This window comes from Pristiophorus japonicus, chromosome 3 (assembly GCF_044704955.1).
Source record: "Pristiophorus japonicus isolate sPriJap1 chromosome 3, sPriJap1.hap1, whole genome shotgun sequence".
In the NCBI taxonomy this organism is placed as follows: Eukaryota; Metazoa; Chordata; class Chondrichthyes; family Pristiophoridae; genus Pristiophorus; species Pristiophorus japonicus.
The window spans coordinates 19,158,470-19,176,686 of NC_091979.1; the positions used below are offsets into that span (position 1 = coordinate 19,158,470).

The 18,217-nt window shown below is 46.9% G+C and overlaps 1 protein-coding gene and 1 non-coding gene across 2 annotated transcripts in view; one reads left to right on the forward strand and one right to left on the reverse strand.

The window, feature by feature from the left end:
- The window catches only part of LOC139253661 (protein Wnt-10a-like), a 100,868-nt gene that overhangs the window by 63,389 nt on the left and 19,262 nt on the right, over window positions 1-18,217 (forward strand). The window contains exon 3 of the mRNA XM_070873503.1: window positions 95-468. Within this exon, the coding sequence (XP_070729604.1) occupies window positions 95-468 (374 nt within the window). The remainder of the gene's footprint in view (window positions 1-94; window positions 469-18,217) is intronic.
- Window positions 5,193-5,332, reverse strand: LOC139260646 (U4 spliceosomal RNA). Its single transcript, XR_011592827.1, has one exon. It is a non-coding gene; the product is annotated as a U4 spliceosomal RNA (small nuclear RNA).

Here is an 18,217-nt window from a genome sequence, read left to right on the forward strand (position 1 = left end):
GTAGACCATGAGCTTGGTGAATCTCTATGAGTCTCTGTGTAAACTGTTCTAATGGCCCCCCCCCCTTGCTCTGTTTTTTGGTGTGTGTGCGCAGGTTTCAAGGAGAGCGCCTACGCCTACGCCATCGCGGCCGCGGGGGTGGTTCACGCCGTCTCCAACGCCTGCAGCCTGGGGAAGCTGAAGGCCTGCAGCTGCGACGACAAGCGCCGGGGCGACGAGGAGGCTTTCCGGCTCAAGCTCAACCGGCTCCAGCTGGAGGCCCTGAACCGGGGCAAGGGCATGGTACACGGCGTGCTGGAGCCCCTTCCCGGAGACCTGCCGGGACCCCAGGACTCTTGGGAGTGGGGGGGGTGTAGCCCCGACGTGGAGTACGGCGACAAGTTCTCCAGGGACTTCCTGGATTCCCGGGAAACCTACAAGGACATCCACTCCCGCATGAGGCTCCACAACAACCGGGTGGGCAGGCAGGTGAGCACCAGCCATTGTACACCGTCTCTATCTCCCTCTCTCCCTCTCTCCTCGGGCCCCATTTAAAACTGAGATGAGGAGAAATTTTTTCTCTCAGGGGGTTGTAAATCTGTGGAATTCTCTGCCTCAGAGAGCTGTGGTGGCTGTGTCATTGAATATATTTAAGATGGAGATAGACAGATTTTTGACAAGCGTGCAACATTTGTAATTCCCCAGTCCTCTGGCACCCTATCTAAGGAGGATTGGAAGATTATGGCCAGTACCTCCGCGATTTCCACATTCATTTCCCTCAGAGAAGGTTCACTAGCTTGATTCCGGAGATGAGGGGGTTAACTTATGAAAATAGATTGAGTAGTTTGGGCCTCTACTCATTCGAGTTCAGAAGAACGAGAGGTGATCTTATTGAAACATATAAGATCATGAGGGGGCTCGACAAGGTGGATGCAGAGAGGATGTTTCCATTGATAGGGGAGGCTAGAATTAGGGGGCATAATCTTAGAATAAGGGGCCACCCATTTAAAATTAAGATGAGAAGGAATTTCTTCTCGCAGATGGTTGTAAATCTTTGGAATTCGCTGCCTCAGAGAGCTGTGGAGGCTGGGTCATTGAATATATTTAAGGCGGAGATAGACAGTTTCTTAAACGATAAGGGGATAAGGGTGTGGGCAGGGAAGTGGAGCTGAGTCCATGATCAGATCAACTATGATCTTATTAAATGGCAGAGCAGGCTCATTGGGCCAAATGTCCTACTCCTGCTCCTACTTCTTATGTTCCTATGGTCTGGTATTCTAGTAAATCTCCTCTGGGGCATTGACTATATTTAAGGCGGAGGTAGACAGATTTTGAGTGATCAGGGAATCACCATCATCATAGGAAGTCTCTCGGAATCAAGGAAGACTTGCTTCCACTCTTAAAATAATTTCTCAGGTGACTGTACAGTCCAATACAGGAATTACAGTCTCTGTCACAGGTGGGACAGACAGTGGCTGGAGGAAAGGGAGGGTGGGGAGTCTGGTTTGCCGCACGCTCCTTCCGCTGCCTTCGCTTGTTTTCTGCATGCTCTCGGCGATGAGCCTCGAGGTGCTCAGCACCCTCCCGGTTGCACTTCCTCCACTTAGGGCGGTCTTTGGCCAGGGACTCCCAGGTGTCGGTGGGGATGTTGCACTTTATCAGGGAGGCTTTGAGGGTGTCCTTGTAACGTTTCCTCTGCCCACCTTTGGCTCGTTTGCTGTGAAGGAGTTCCGAGTAGAGCGCTTGCTTTGGGAGCCTCGTGTCGGGCATGCGGACAATGTGGCCCGCCCAGCGGAGCTGATCAAGTGTGGTCAGTGCTTCAATGCTGGGGATGTTGGCCTGGTCGAGGACGCGAATGTTGGTGCGTCTGGCCTCCCAGTGGATTTGTAGGATCTTGTGCAGACATCATTGGTGGTATTTCTCCAGCGAATTGAGGTGTCTACTGTACTCTACGGAATAAGGGGAGCGGGCAGGAAAGTGGAGCTGAGTCCATGATCAGATCAGCCATGATCTTAGTAAATGGCGGAGCAGGCTCGAGGGGCTGGATGGCCAACTCGTGCTCCTATTTCTTATGTTCTTATTTTCATGAGCAAGCCAAGGGGTAGAAGGCGAAGGCAAGACACCGGGTCGCGGGGGAGGATGGGGTGGGGTTTGGGGGTAGAAATTCACCTCCGCACGAAACGAGGTCCATCGTCCGTTTTTGGAAGTTTTTCTCTGCTTGCATGGGTCGCGATTTACAAAATGTTGGCAAGTCAGTGACCATTCCCCACGCCCCGTTGTCGCTGCCGCTTTCAGGCCTTATCGGGAGGGGCGATTTCGGTCCCCTGGTGTAGGTACTGGGACCTGCGGACCAGAAGATGCCATACTTTTGACTTCACCTCCACTGCCATTGTTTAGGTGCAACAACGACGCAATGAATTGCACGGGGGGAGAAACTCAGTCGCGGCATTAACACGGGCGGAGCGATATTCATTTTGATCCGGCAAATGGTTGGTGTCTGCCGTCACAAAATTCATCAGCTGGGCCCGGAGTTCGGAGCGGGGCGCTAAGGGAGGTGTTGCACACCTCTTTCGGGGCGCGAGGCCCGGCTGAGCGTGCGAAAACCCCGAGGTGAACAGCTGGCCTGGGAGTGCCCTGAGAGAGGCTCCTGTGGAGGAAAAAAAAAAACGTGAAAAAAAACCCCCAACAAACACATTCCCGATTCATTACTGACCCGACCCCAACATAAATGGCAAACATGAAAGCAATCCCGCTGACCTGAGGGAGACGTTTCTTCGCTTACTGCGGACGGTTACAGCCCGTAACGGCAGCTTTCGCTGGTGTTCCAAGCAGGGCGCGTTACAGAGCGCTACGGAGCGGGCGCGATCCAAATAGCGAGACGGTGTCGCAACCAGAGGTATTTCCACACCGGCTCTCCTCTCCCACAAGAACATAAGAACGTAAGAAATTGGAGCAGGAGTCGGCCATTTGGCCCCTCGAGCCTGCTCCGCTATTCAATAAGATCATGGCTGATCTGATCTTGGGCTCAGCTCCACTTCCCTGCCCGCTCCCCATTAACCCTTTACTCCCTCATCGCTGAAAATCTGTCTATCTCCGCCTTAAATTATATTCAATGTCCGGGCTTCCACAGCTCTCTGAGGCAGCGAATTCCATGGACTTACAATCCTCTAAGAGAAGAAATTTCTCCTCAGCTCAGCTTTAAATGGGTGGCCCCTTATTCTTTGACTATGTCCCCTCGTTGAAATATACTCACCCGGGCGGTAATGCTCCGCGCCCCGTCGATACCAGCCCCAAATATCCCGGCGGCGCGCGGGAAGCGGGACACCCTGGCGCAAGTGTTATCCGCCGCCATTGCTGCCCTTCCGCGACGCTGAGAGCGATGGCAGAAGACTGAAAATCCAGCCCATGGAATGTACAGCACAGAAACAAACCATTTGATCCAACTAGCCTGTGCCGGTGTTTATGCTTCACACCAGTCTCCTCCCATTCCATCTGCCTCATCTCAGCCTTTCAGCATATCTTTCTCTTCCCTTTGCTCTCATGTACTCTTCTAGTTTCCTTTACAAATCATCTCAGCTATTTGCCTCAACCACTTCCTTTGGTAAGTGCGTGCAGTTTTGGTCTCCGTACTTAAGGAAGGATCATCATCATCATAGGCAGTCCCTCAGAATCGAGGAAGACTTGCTTCCACTCTTAAAATGAGTCCTTAGGTGGCTGAACAGTCCAATACGAGAGCCACAGTCCCTGGACAGATAGTCGTTGAGGGTAAGGGAGGGTGGGACTGGTTTGCCGCACGTTCTTTCCGCTGCCTGCGCTTGATTTCTGCATGTTCTTGGCGACGAGACTCGAGGTGCTCAGCGCCCTCCTGGATGCTCTTCCTCCATTTAGGGCGGTCTTTGGCCAGGGACTCCCAGGTGTCGGTGGGGGTGTTGCACTTTTTCAGGGAGGCTTTAAGGGTGTCGTTGTGACGTTTCCTCTGCCCACCTTTGGCTCGGTTGCCGTGAAGGAGTTCCGAGTAGAACGCTTGCTTTGGGAGTCTTGTGCCTGGCATGCGGACAATGTGGCCTGCCCAGCGGAACTGATCAAGTGTGGATATTCTTGCTTTGGAGGCTGTTCGGAGAAGGTTCACTCGGTTGATTCTGGCGATGAGGGGGTTGATTTATGAAGATAGATTGAGTAGTTTGGGCCTGTAATCATTGGAGTTCAGAAGAATGAGAGGTGTTCTTATTGAAACATATAAGATAATGAGAGGGCTGGACAAGTTGGATGCAGAGAGGATATTTCCACTCATGGGGGAAACTAAATCTAGGGGACATATTTTCAGAATAAGGGGCCATCTATTTAAAACCGAGATGAGGAGGAATTTCTTCTCTCAGAGGTTTGTAAATCTATGGAATTCTCTGCTCCAGAGAGCTGTGGAGGCTGGGTCATTGAATATATTTAAGGCGGAGATAGGCAGATTTTTGAGCGATAAGAGAGTAAAGGGTTATGGGGAGCGGGCGGGGAAGTGGAGCTGAGTCCATGATCAGATTAGCCATGATCTTATTGAATAGCAGAGCAGGTTCGAGGGGCCAAATGGCCTACTCCTGCTCCTATTTCTTATGTTCTTATGTAACGAGTTCCATCTTCCCATCACTCTCTGAGTGAAGAAATTAATCCCCATTTCCCTATTGGATTATTCATTAACTACCTTGTATTCATGGCCCCTAATTTTGGATTCTCCCACAAGTGGAAACATTCTCTCCGCATCTACACTGTCCAACACTTTCATAATTGGAAAGACTGCTGTTGGATCACCTCAAAGTCTTCTCTCTTCTAAAGAAAAAATCTTCAAACTGTTCACCCTTTCCTCATAGTTGCAATCTCCCAATTGGACTTAGTTAGTGAGCAGTAGGGCTGGTGAAATACAGGCCAGCGTTCCAATGAAGTATTTTTGAAGTGCAGTCACTGTTCTAATGTAGGAAATGCGGCGTCTGTAATGTATTTGCTTCATGGGTTCTTTGCTTAAGAATTCAATACAACACATTGTTGTTAAGAACTAGTTGGTTTATTTACAAAGATTTAACAATCACACTACACATTACCAGTTCACCCACCAGGCTCACAACTGCATACCTCATTGTGGATGACCGAGACCCAACTGGCTGGGGTTTTATTGAGTCTGGCTAAGTCACTCGCAACTCAACAGCTCTACAACTATTTTTGTATTTTTTTTTCGCAGAGACTATCAAAAATTGCCATTGCCAGCTATTTTTCAAGTCGTCATAGCAGGGTATTGGGAAAAGTTTTCAACAAGCAATAATCGCGCCTCGGTTAAACCTCATTGGCTATGATACTGCCACTGCGCAAATGCTCACAGGTGCGTACATTACAGGGGCCAATTTGTGCACATCAAGATCCAACAAAGAGCAACACGATCATGACCAGATCACCCGTAGTAGTAGATTGAGGGATCTTTATGATCAGCAACCCCTCAAATTTAAAATTATCATCCTGTGTTCAAATCCCTCTAAGGCCTCACTCCTCCCTATCTCTGTGACCTCCTCCAACTCTACAACCCTCTGAGAGTTCTGCGCTCCTTCATCTCTGGCCTCTTGTCCAGCCCTGACTTCCATCGCTCCAACGTCCAGCACCAATCGAAAATGTGTTACTTCTGGCAATCTGGATGTTTACTTTCTGCAGCAGTTTTTTATGACTGTCATGTATTTTCAGCCTGGGTAGGTATTGTATTGGTGGCCGTTCCTTCAGCGGCCTTGGCCCCTAAGCTCTGGAATTCCCTCTCAAAACTTCTTCCCCTCTCTACCTCTCTCTCCTCCTTAAAACCTATGGCTTTTACCAAGCTTTTGCCCACATGTCCGAATATTTACTCTGGGGGATCGCTGTCAAACGTCTCTGAAAATGCTCCTGGGAAACGCCTTGGAATATTTTGCTACATTAAAGATGCTATGTAAATGTAAATTGTTGCTGTTCATGGCACAACGCACTGCAATCTGTCACTTTGATTGATCTCGTGTTGTGTAGGCAGAAGAGTTTCAGAGTTTCACATGCTCGAACTGGTCTTGCCAGGATTTGCTTGCCTGGTGTTGCCCATTTCACAACACCGTCTATTTCGCTACTGGCAACATCAGGTCAATACATCATCCTTTTTACTGCCCAGATGATTTCCGAACCCTGTTTCTCTGCGCTAAAATAGAAAGAAAAAGAAGAATTGCAATTTATATAGCATCTTTCACGACCACCAGCCCACTGGAGTGTAGTCACTGTTGTAATGTGGGAAACGTGGCAGCCAATTTGTGCACAAGCAAGCTCCCACATACAGCAATGTGATAATGACCAGATAATCTGTTTCCGTTATGTTGATTGACGGATGAATATTGGCCCAGGACATCAGGGGGAACTCCCTTGCTCTTCTTAGATATAGTGCCATAAGATCTTTCACATTCATCTGAGAGCAGACAGGGTCTTTGGTTTAACATCTCATCCAAAAGACAGCACCTCCGACAGTGCAGCACTCCCTCAGCACTGCACTGGGAGTGTCAGCCTAGATTTATCTGCTCAAGTTCCTGGAGTGGGACTTGAATCCACAACCTTCTGACTCAGAGGCCAGTGTGTTACCCACTGAGCCACGGCTGACAAGATTAGGTTATACCCCAGCACTTTGAGTTGGTGCTAACTCTCGCTCCTCTGGGTAGATGGTGCTTGGTGACTGGCAGAGTAATTTTGTCAGGCTCCCTCAGTGACCTAATTGGTAAATGATTCATCTGCTGATCCTATTGATAAGAAATAGGAGCAGGAGTCGGCCATTTGGCCCCTCGAGCCTGCTCCTCCATTTAATAATTTCATAGCTGATCTGATCTTGGGTTCAGCTCCACTTTCCTGCCCGCTCCCCATAACCCTTTACTCCCCTATTGCTCAAAAATATGTCTATCTCCGCCTTAAATATATTCAGTGACCAGCTGCCACAGCTCTCTATCGAATGGCTTCTGGAAATCCAAATACATCACATCCACTGGTTCCCCCCTATGCACCCTGCTCATTATATCCTCAAAGAACTCCAGCAAATTTGTCAAATATGATTTCCAACCCTGCTGACTCTGCTTGACTGAATTATGCTTTTCCAAATGTCCTGCTACTGCTTCCTTAACAATGAACTCAAGCATTTTCCCAATGACAGATGTTAGGCTAACTGGTCTATAGTTTCCTGCTTTCTGTCTGCCTCCTTTTTTAAATAGGGGCATTACATTTGCAGTTTTCCAATCGCTGGGACCGCCCCAGAACCCAGGGAATTTTGGTCGAGTACAAACAATGCATCCACTATCTCTGCAGCCACTTTTTTTAAGACCCGAGGATACAAGCCATCAGGTCCAGGGGATTTGTCCACCTTTAGTCCCATTATTTTACCGAGTACTACTTCTTTAGTGATAGTGATTGTTCCTTCCTCCCTATAGCCCCTTGATTATCCATTATTGGGATGTTTTTCATGTCTTCTACCATGAAGACCGATACAAAATATTTGTTCAATGTCTCTGCCATTTCCCTGTTCCCATTTATTAATTACCCAGTCTCATCCTCTAGGGGACCAACATTTACTTTAGCCACTCTTTTTCTTTTTATATACCTGTTGAAACTCTTACTATCTTTTTATATTACTTGCTAGTTTACTTTCATAATCTATCTTCCCTCTCTTTATTATTTTTTTTTAGTCGTTTTTTGCTGGTTTTTAACAGCTTCGCAACCCTATGGCCTCCCACTAATCTTGGCCACTTTGTATGCCATTGTTTTCAATTTGATACTATCCTTTATTTCCTTAGTTAGCCACGGATGATTATCCCTTCTCTTACAATCTTTCCTTCTCATTGGAATATATTTTTGTTGAGAGTTATGAAATATCTCCTTAAATGTCTGCCACTGCTCAACAACTGTCCCACACTTTAATCTATTTTCCCAGTCCACTTTGCCTTCATACCTTTGTAGTTTCCTTTGTTTAAGCTTAGGACACTGGTTTGAGATCCAACTTTCTCACCCTCAAACAGAATTTGAAATTCAACCATGTTATGGTCACTCATTCCTAGAGGATCCTTTACTCAGAGATTGTTTATTAATCCTGTCTCATTACACAGTACCAGCTCTAAGATAGCCTGCCACCTGTTTCTGCAACGTACTGTTCAAGGAAACTATCCCAGATACACTCTATGAACTCTTCCTCAAGGCTATCTTGGTCAATTTGATTGCCCAATCAATATAAAGATTAAAATCACCCATGGTTATTGTGTTCCTTTTTTAGAAGCCTCCATTATTTATTGATTTATACTCCATCCAACAGTGTAGCTACTGTTGGGGGGCCTATAGACTGCGCCCTCCAGTGACTTTTCCCCCTTATTATTCCTTCTCTCCACCCAAACTGATTTAACATCTTGATCTTCTGAGCCAATATCTTTTCTCACGAACGCACTGATCCCATCCTTTATTAACAGAGCTATCCCACCTCCTTTTCCTTTCTGTCTGTCCTTCCGAATTGTCAAATACCCCTGAATGTTTAGTTCCCAGCCTTGGTCACCTTGCAACCACGTCTCTGTAATGACGATCAGATCATACCCATTTGTAACTATTTGTGCTGTCAACTTATCTATTTTGTTACCAATGCTGCATGCATTCAGATAAAGAGCTTAAAATTTTTTATTTTTTTTACCATTTTTCCCTACTATGGCCCCAGTTTCTGATACATTCTTATGTTTCTACATTCTGTCCCTTCCTGTCACGCTGGTTTTCATTTCCCCCAGTGCTACCCTGCTCTATTGCCTTCTCCTTGCTCTTTGACTTTTTAAATGCCCGCTCACCTGAACCCTCACCGATTGATGCTCCGTCAGTCAATAAGATCATGGCTGATCTGATCTTGGACTCAACTCCACTTCCCTGCCTGCTCCCCATAACCCTTTACTCCCCTATCATTCAAAAATCTGTCTATCTCCACCTTAAATATATTCAATGATCTAGCCTCCTCACCTCTCTGGGGTAGCGAATTCCAAAGACTCACGACCCTCTGAGAGAAGAAATTCCTCCTCATCTCTGTTTTAAATGGGCAGCCCCTTATTCTGAAACTATGTCCCCTAGTTCTAGATTCCCCCATGAGGGGAAACGTCCTCTGTGCATCTACCCTGTCAAGCCCCCCTCAGAATCTTATACGTTTCAATATCACCTCTCATTCTTCTAAGCTCCAATGAGTACAGGCCCAACTTGCTCAGCCTTTCCTCATAAGACAATCCCTTCATCTCAGGAATCAACCGAGTTCACCTCTGAACTGCCTCCAATGCAAGTATATCCCTCCTTAAGTAAGGAGACCAAAACTGTACGCAGTTACTCCAGGTGTGGTCTCACCAATACCCTGTACAGTTGTAGCAGGACTTCTCTGCTTTTATACTCATCCCCCTTGCAATAAAGGCCAACATTCCATTGGCCTTCCTGATCACTTGCTGTACCTGCAGACTAACTTTTTGTGTTTATGCACAAGGACCTCCAGGTCCCTCTGTACTGCAGCACTTTGCAATCTCTCCCCATTTCAATAATAATAAAGGCCAATATATCGTTGCTGAACTGTGGTGCCTGGAACTGAATGCAGTCAGTCCTGACGGGGTCTGACCAAGGCTCTTTACAACTTCCCCTTCGTATTCGAATCCCCCTTGAAATCAACACATTCACTTATAAAAGAAATGCAGTGCCCGTGTTAAAATAGCATACAGAGACGATCACACAAATGCGATAAGCCTATGTCTGCGAATGTTCCCATTTCCGAATTACTATCCATGGAATCCAATTGAGGAAACTGCAGCATCATTTCTATGGTAACGCTTAGTTTGGATTAATACCTCACGTTCACTTGGATGTGATCGGTTTGTAGTCGGAACGAATGTTTAGCCTTGCTTGGATCAGATTAGCTCAGCCTCAATCAGTGAGTGTCCCAGCTCAGGCCAGTCTGTCTCTGCCCACGGCCGTCGCCAGCTTCCTCCCCTTCTGCTGACTTTCTTTTCCATTTTATTTTTTAAAGGTTTCTGCCTTCGACCTCAGTCCCACCCTTTGGTTCTCACGCTGCCCAGCCCTGCTAAAAGCGGTAATTAGTTGCCGTCTGCTGCTCGGTAACAGATGTTGAGTGTGCAAACCATTAGGAAACTTCAAACAGGCAGGAAGCAGAGAAATGCGTAGACCCTTCCTTCCAGTCCCCAACTCACAGACTGCTTCTCAAGGCAGCAAAATCACACAGACTCACACTCACACACTCACACACTCACACTCACACACTCACAGTCTCACACACTCACAGTCTCACACACTCACACACTCACAGTCTCACACACTCACAGTCTCACACACTCACACACTCACAGTCTCACACACTCACAGTCTCACACACTCACACACTCACAGTCTCACACACTCACAGTCTCACACACTCACACACTCACAGTCTCACACACTCACACACACACTCACACACACACTCACACACACTCTCACACACACACTCACACACACACACACACACACACACTCACACACACACACACACTCATACACTCACTCACACACACTTACACATACACTCACACACACATACACTCACACACACACACTCACACACACATACACTCACACACACACTCACATACACTCACACACACACTCACACACAATCACACACGCACTCACATACACACACACTCACACTCACACACACTCACATACACACACACTCACACACACTCACATACACACACACACACACTCACATAGACACACACACTCACACACATACAGTCACACACACACACTCACACACTCACATACACACACACACACTCATACACATACACACTCACATACACACACACACTCACACACATACACTCACACACACACACTCACACACACTCACACACATACTCACATACACACACACACACACTCACATAGACACACACACTCACACACATACAGTCACACACACACACACACTCACACACACTCACACAAACACTCTCACACACACATACTCACACACACACACTCACACATACATACACTCACACACACACTCACATACATACACACACTCACATACACACACAGACTCACACACATACACACACGCACACACACACTCACACATACACACACACACTCACATAGACACACACACTCACACACATACAGTCACACTCACACACTCACATACACACACACACTCACACATACACACACACACACACTCACATAGACACACACACTCACACACATACAGTCACACACACACACTCACACACACTCACACACTCACATATACACACACACACTCACACACTCACATACTCACACACACACACACACTCACATATACACACACATTCACACACACTCACACACTCACATACACACACACACACACACTCACACATACACACACACACACACACTCACATAGACACACACACTCACACACATACAGTCATACACACACACTCACACACTCACACACTCACATATACACACACACACTCACATACTCACATACACACACACACACACACTCACATATACACACACATTCACACACACTCACACACTCACACACACACACACTCACACAGTTAAAAAAAGCGTTTTTGCGTGTTTGAGCCACATTTCCAGGACAGTTCCGCGCAGCGAAGGCATGCCCAAGCTTTCAGGAGAACTTTGTGGTTTACAAAGTGGGTCCAGTCAGGAGGAAGCTATGACAGCTGTCCATGCCCTCATCACACACAGATTATATAAGCGCAGTATCACATTTCACATTAACACCTGAAACTGCTTCGCAAGTAACGAATTGCTCCAAATTGATCATTTTTACTTTGAAGTCAATGGATTATGGATAATTGGACAGGGTGTAAAACAGTGTGCCAATTTGATATCACCCATTTCACATCATCGCCCCATGGTTAAAATGAACCTCCTTCTTTCAAAAAAAATAGAAATTTTATTTTTTTGTATTCATTCTCGGGATGTGGGTGCTGAGATGAGGAGAAACTTCTTCACTCAGAGAGTTGTTAACCTGTGGAATTCCCGACTGCAGAGAGTTGTTGATTCCAGTTCATTGGATATATTCAAGAGAGAATTAGATATAGCCTTTACGGCTAAAGGGATCAAGGGGTATGGAGAAAAAGCAGGAAAGGGGTACTGAGGGAATGATCAGCCATGATCTAATTGAATGGCGGTGCAGGCTCGAAGGGCCGAATGGCCTACTCCTGCACCTATTTTCTATCTTTCTATGCTGGCAAGGCTGGCATTCATTGGCCATCCCCCTAGTTACATTTGAGAAGGTGGCAGTGAACCACATCATGGAACCACCGTGAGCGGTTTTGATACAATTGAGTGACTTGCGAGGGCACTTCGGAGGGAAGTTAAGAGGCAGCCATGTTGGCGTGGGACTGGAGTCACGTATAGCCCCAGACTGGGCAAGGATGACAGATTTCCTTCCTTCTAGTATCCTGTACCAATACAGAATATCATCAAAAAAAAACCCCAGATAATCTGGTCATTATCGCATTGCTGTTTGTGAGAGCTTGCTGTGCGCAAATTGCCTGCTGCGTTTCCTAGGTTACAACAGTGACTGCACTCCAAAAGTAATTCATGGGCTGTGAAGCACTTTTGGGATGTCCTGAGGTTGTGAAAGGCGCTATATAAATGCAAATCTTTCTTTCTAATGGACATTAGTGAACCAGTTGGGTTTTTACAATAGTCCAATGGCTTCATGGTCACGTTTATTGATGCCAGCTGTAATGTATTTGCCTCATGGGTTCTTTGCTTAAGAATTCACAGCAACACATTGTTATTAAGAACTAGTTGGTTTATTAACAAAGGTTTAACAATCATACTACACATTAACAGTTCATCCACTAGGCTCACTACTGCATACCTCATCGTGGATGACATGGACCCAACTGGTTGGGGTTTTATTGAGTCTTGTGAACATCACATGACTGGCTAAGCCACTCACAATGCAACAGCTCTACCAACCTGTGAGCATACTCACAGGGCCATACATTACACCAGCCTTTTATTTCTAGATGTTTTAAACTGAATTCAAGTGAGGCAGTAAGATTTGAACTCATGCCCTCTGAACTGTTTCGCGAAATTTATACAATTTGTTACATAAGAAATAGGAGCAGGAGTGGGCCATTCGGCCCCTCGAGCCTGCTCCGCCATTCAATGAGATCATGGCTGACCTGATCCTGGCCTCAACTCCACTTCCCTGCCCGCTCCCCATAACCCTGGACTCCCTGATCGTTGGTCTCTGTTATATTCCAGGTTACATGGCCCTTGCAGATACACAAAAATGAGAATCTTGCTCAGATCTGTTTGCTTAGCACTGAATATTGAGGTTTGACCGGATACAGGTCTTTATTTAACGGGGACGGTGGTTGTGTCAGGCATAAAGGTGGGTTGAGGCCACAACATAAAACCTTGAGTAATCCCTCCGGGGGCTAATGCGGTACCAAGAAGCGGGAGATGGGCATGGTTTTAAATACGTTTAATATTATAACGTTGCCTCTTGTCATTCAAAAATAGAAACATGTGCACTAAGGAGAGGATAGATGGCGCAGGAATAGTCCATTCGGCCCAAGCAGCGCATGCCGCCATTTATGCTCCACTCGAGCACTTGGTTGATTCCGGGGATGAGGGGGTTGACTTATGAGGAAAGGTTGAGCAGGTTGGGCCTCTACTGATTGGAATTCAGAAGAATGAGAGGTGATCTTATCGAAACGTATAAGATACTGAGGGGGCTCGACAAGGTAGATGCAGAGAGGATGTTTCCCCTCGTGGGGGAAACTAGAATTAGGGGACATAGTTTCAGAATAAGGGGTCGCCCATTTAAAACAGAGCTGAGGAGGAATTTCTTCTCCCAGAGGATTGTAAATCTTTGGAATTCTCTGCCCCAGAGAGCTGTGGAGGCTGGGTCATTGAATATATTTAAGACGGAGATAGACAGATTTTTGAGCGATAAGGGAGTAAAGGGTTCTGGGGAGCGGGCAGGGAAGTGGAGCTGAGTCCATGATCAGATCAGCCATGATCTCATTGAATGGCGGAGCAGGCTCGAGTGGCCAAATGGCCTACTCCTGCTCCTATTTCTTATGTTCTTATGAGCCTCCTCCCATCTTTCCTCATCTAAATCCATTCCCTTCTCCATCATATGCTTGTCCAACCTCCCCTTAAATGCACCTATACTATTCGCTTCAACCACTCCCTGTGGCAGCGAGTTCCACATTCTCACCACTCTCTGGGTACAGAAGTTTCTTCTGAATCCCCTATTGGATTTCTTGGTGACTATCTTATATTGATGGCCTCTAGTTATGCTCTTCCCCGTTAAGTGGAAACACTCTCTCTGTGACCACTGTATCAAAACCTTTCATCATTTTAAAGACCTCTATTAGGTCACCCCTCAGCCTGTTAATGCTGTGTGTCAATGTGAGGCATGTCCCGTGACTCCTTATAATTTCTTTTTTTGCGGGGAGGGCGGGGAGTGCGGCGGGGGACTCGGACTTGTGGCGTTTTGTATGTTAGTGCAGTTCGGGTGAATTTCTGGGCTCTCATTGTGGTGGGGACTGAGAGGTGATCTCATTGAAACCTATGAAATTCTTAAGGGGCTTGACAGGGTAGATGCAGGGAGGGTGTTTCCCCCTGGCTGGGGAGTCTAGAACCAGGGGTCACAGTCTCAGAATAAGGGGTCGGCCATTTAGGACTGAGATGAGGAGAAATTGCCTCACTCAAAGGATTGTAAACAGAAACATAGAAATTTACAGCGCAAAAGGAGGCCATTTTGGCCCATCGTGTCCGTGCCGGCCGACAAAGAGCCGCACGGCCCTCGGTCAGCAGCCCTGAAGGTTACATATAAACCTACGAACAATGGACAATGGCGGAAAGGTAAAGAGCATCGTCCAACCAATCCACCCCACACAACTGTGACACCCCTTATATTAAAACATTTTACATTTCACCCCAACCGGAGCCATGTGATCTCCTGGGAGAGGCAAAAACCAGATTAAAAACCCAGGCCAATTGGGGAAAAAAAAATCTGGGAAAATTCCTCTCTGACCCATCCAGGCGATCGAAACTAGTCCAGGAGATCACCCTGGCCGTATTCAATTCCCTGCAGTACTTACCAGCGTACCTGTGCTGGCCAACAAGAGGTTATCCAGTCTATTCCCACTTACCAGCTCTCGGTCCGTAACCCTACAGGTTACGGCACTTTATGTGCCCGTCCAAGCACCTTTTAAATGTGGTGAGGGTTTCTGCATCCACCACCCTTTCAGGCAGTGAGTTCCAGACCCCCACAACCCTCTGCGTGAAGAAGCCCCCCGCCCCCATAATCTTTGGAATTCTCTACCCCAGAGGGCTGTGGATGCTCAGAGGTTGAGTATATTCCAGACAGAGATCGCTAGATTGTTGGATACCAAGGGAACCAAGGCATAGGGGGACAGTGCAGGAAGATGGAGGTGAGGTAGAAGATCAGCCATGATCTTATTGAATGGCGGAGTGGGCTCAAAGAGCCAAATGGTTCCTGCTCCTATTTCTTATGTTCTAATGTTGTCCTGACTTAGAAGTATCTCATCGCTGTAACTTGACTCTCGATCCACAGTCTTCTGCTATTTTCGTGTTTGTTTCTGCACTTCCCTCACCAGCACTTATAATGGCCAAACATCAAAAAAAATAAACCACAAAGAATTGCTGGAACTACAAAGCTTCTCAGTCAATGAATCTGTCAACGCCTGAAGGTGAACAGGTAGCTCAGCATTTCAGGTGTAGCTCCTTCAAGAGAACATTATGATTTGCAATAAAGTGGCCTTCCTGAATGAGATTGCCAATTTTGTGCAAAATTTGTGCCAAGTCTGTGGCTTGTGCCGGAGCAGATCACCACAGGAGCTGGCTTAAGGCTGCCCCAAACTCGTCTCACTTCAATCTTACTTCACTTGAAGCTAGAAGTAAGAGGAGACATTATTGCATACGTCTGGGCTGGAATCAAACCCAGGTGTTGGGAGTTAAAAGGACTCACTTTGTACGAAATCTTTTCACTCTTAAAGCAAAAGTACTGAGGATGCTGAAATCTGGAATAAAAACAGAGAATGCTGGAAATCTTTTCGAACACTCTCCCGTCCTGACGGAAGGTCATCGACCCGAAACGTCAACTCTGCTTCCACTCCACAGATGCTGCCTGTCCTGCTGAGATTTCCAGCATTTTCTGTTTTTATTCCTTTCACTCTAACGCCATAACAGACACTCAGGCTGAAGAGACAATTCACCAACAGACATGGTTGCGTGAAAGTTCGTATTTTTAACTCGTCGCCAATTGTTAAGTATCAAATAACTCCACGAGGCTAAGTACGGTGAGGTAGTTCAGTCATGACCTTACTCCCGTTTATTTATTCTCAAAGTGAGGATTCAACATGGCTGCCAACATTATATATACGGTTTGCACGTGTCTGCCAGTGGCCATTAGGACTCCGACAGTCGCGCCCTCCGGTGGCAGGTAAAACCCAGTTAACATATGTAACAGATTGATTTCTGGGATGAGAGCGTTGTCCTATGAGGAGAGATTGAGCAGAATGGGCCTATACTCTCTGGAGTGTTGGAAGAATGAGAGGTAATCTCATTGAAACATATAAGATCATGAGGGAGATTGACAGGGTAGATGCTGAGAGGTTGTTTCCCCCTGGCTAGAGAGTCTAGAACTAGGGGGCACAGTCTCAGGATAAGGGGTTGGGCATATAGGACTGAGATGAGGAGAAATAGCTTCACTCAAAGTGTTGTGAATCTTTGGAATTCTCTGCCCCAGAAGGCTGTGGATGCTCAACTGTTGAGTATATTCAAGACAGAGATCGATAGGTTTTTGGACTCGAAGGGAATCAAGTCATACGGGGATCAGGCGGGAATGTGTTGAGATCGAAGATCAGCCATGATCTTATTGAATGGCGGAGCAGGCTCGAGGGGCCGTATGGCCTACTCCTGCTCCTATTTCTTATGTTCTTATAACACAAAGACTGGAGTGGGTTACACACAGGTTAACTACCTTAGCAAGACAGGTGGATAAGGTAGTTAAAAAGTCATGAATACAAGAGCAAGGAGGTTATGCTTGAATTGTATAAAACACTGGTTAGGCCGCAGCTGGAGTATTGTGTGTAGTTCTGGTCACCACATTACAGGAAAGATGTGATTGCATTGGAAAGGGTGCAGAGGAGATTTACAAGAATGTTGCCTGGACTGGAGAATTTTAGCTATGAGGAAAGATTGGAGATGCTGGATCTGTTTTCTTTGGAACAGAGGAGGCTGAGGGGAGACCTGATTGAGGTGTATAAAATTATGAGGGGCCTGGATAGAGTGGATAGGAAGGTCCCGTTTCCCTTGGCAGAGGGGTCAACACCAGGGGGCATGGGTTCAAAGTAGTTGATAGAAGGATTAGAGGGGGGATCAGGAAAAATGTCTTCACCCCGAAGATAGTGGGGGGTCTGGAACTCACTGCCTGAAAGGGTGGTAGAGGCAGAAACCCTCACCACATTTAAAAAGTACTTGGATGTGCACTTGAAGAGCCGTAACCTACAGGGCTACGGACCGAGAGCTGGAAAGTGGGATTAGGCTGGGTAGCTCTTTGTCGGCCGGCGCGGACCTGGGTCGAAATGGCCTCCTTCTGCTTGGTAATTTTTTTAATGATTCTATGATTCTATGAGCACACAGGCTGGAGTGGGTCACATAGACTTACTGCGGCCAACGGAGCCGCTAAGCGTTCTGAAGGTTTGCTTAGGCCGTTCACCGACTGGACAATGGCGATAGCCACAAATGCATGATTAATTGAATGGCCTGCGGAGGCAAAGGGAGGCGAAACAAAATGATAGGGAACATTGACCGTGGCAAATTATAAATGCAGTCAGACAGTATGTCATCATTATAGGCGCTCCCTCGAACGAGGATGACTCGCTTCCACATGAGTTCACAGATGTTTCAATGGAGGACCCGATATTCCAGCCCTGAACTCCAATTGAGGGGGTGGAAGATGCCTGTGCGTGGATTTTTTTAACGCGTGGTAACCGTTGCAGATCAGCCATCACACGGGCTTGACAGAGCTCGGCCTTTATCCAGTGGCAAGGGTTAACCAGGATGACTGGAGACCAGCTCTGCTGTATGGACCTCGTGCGCGCACACATCGCACAGTGTGGGCCGG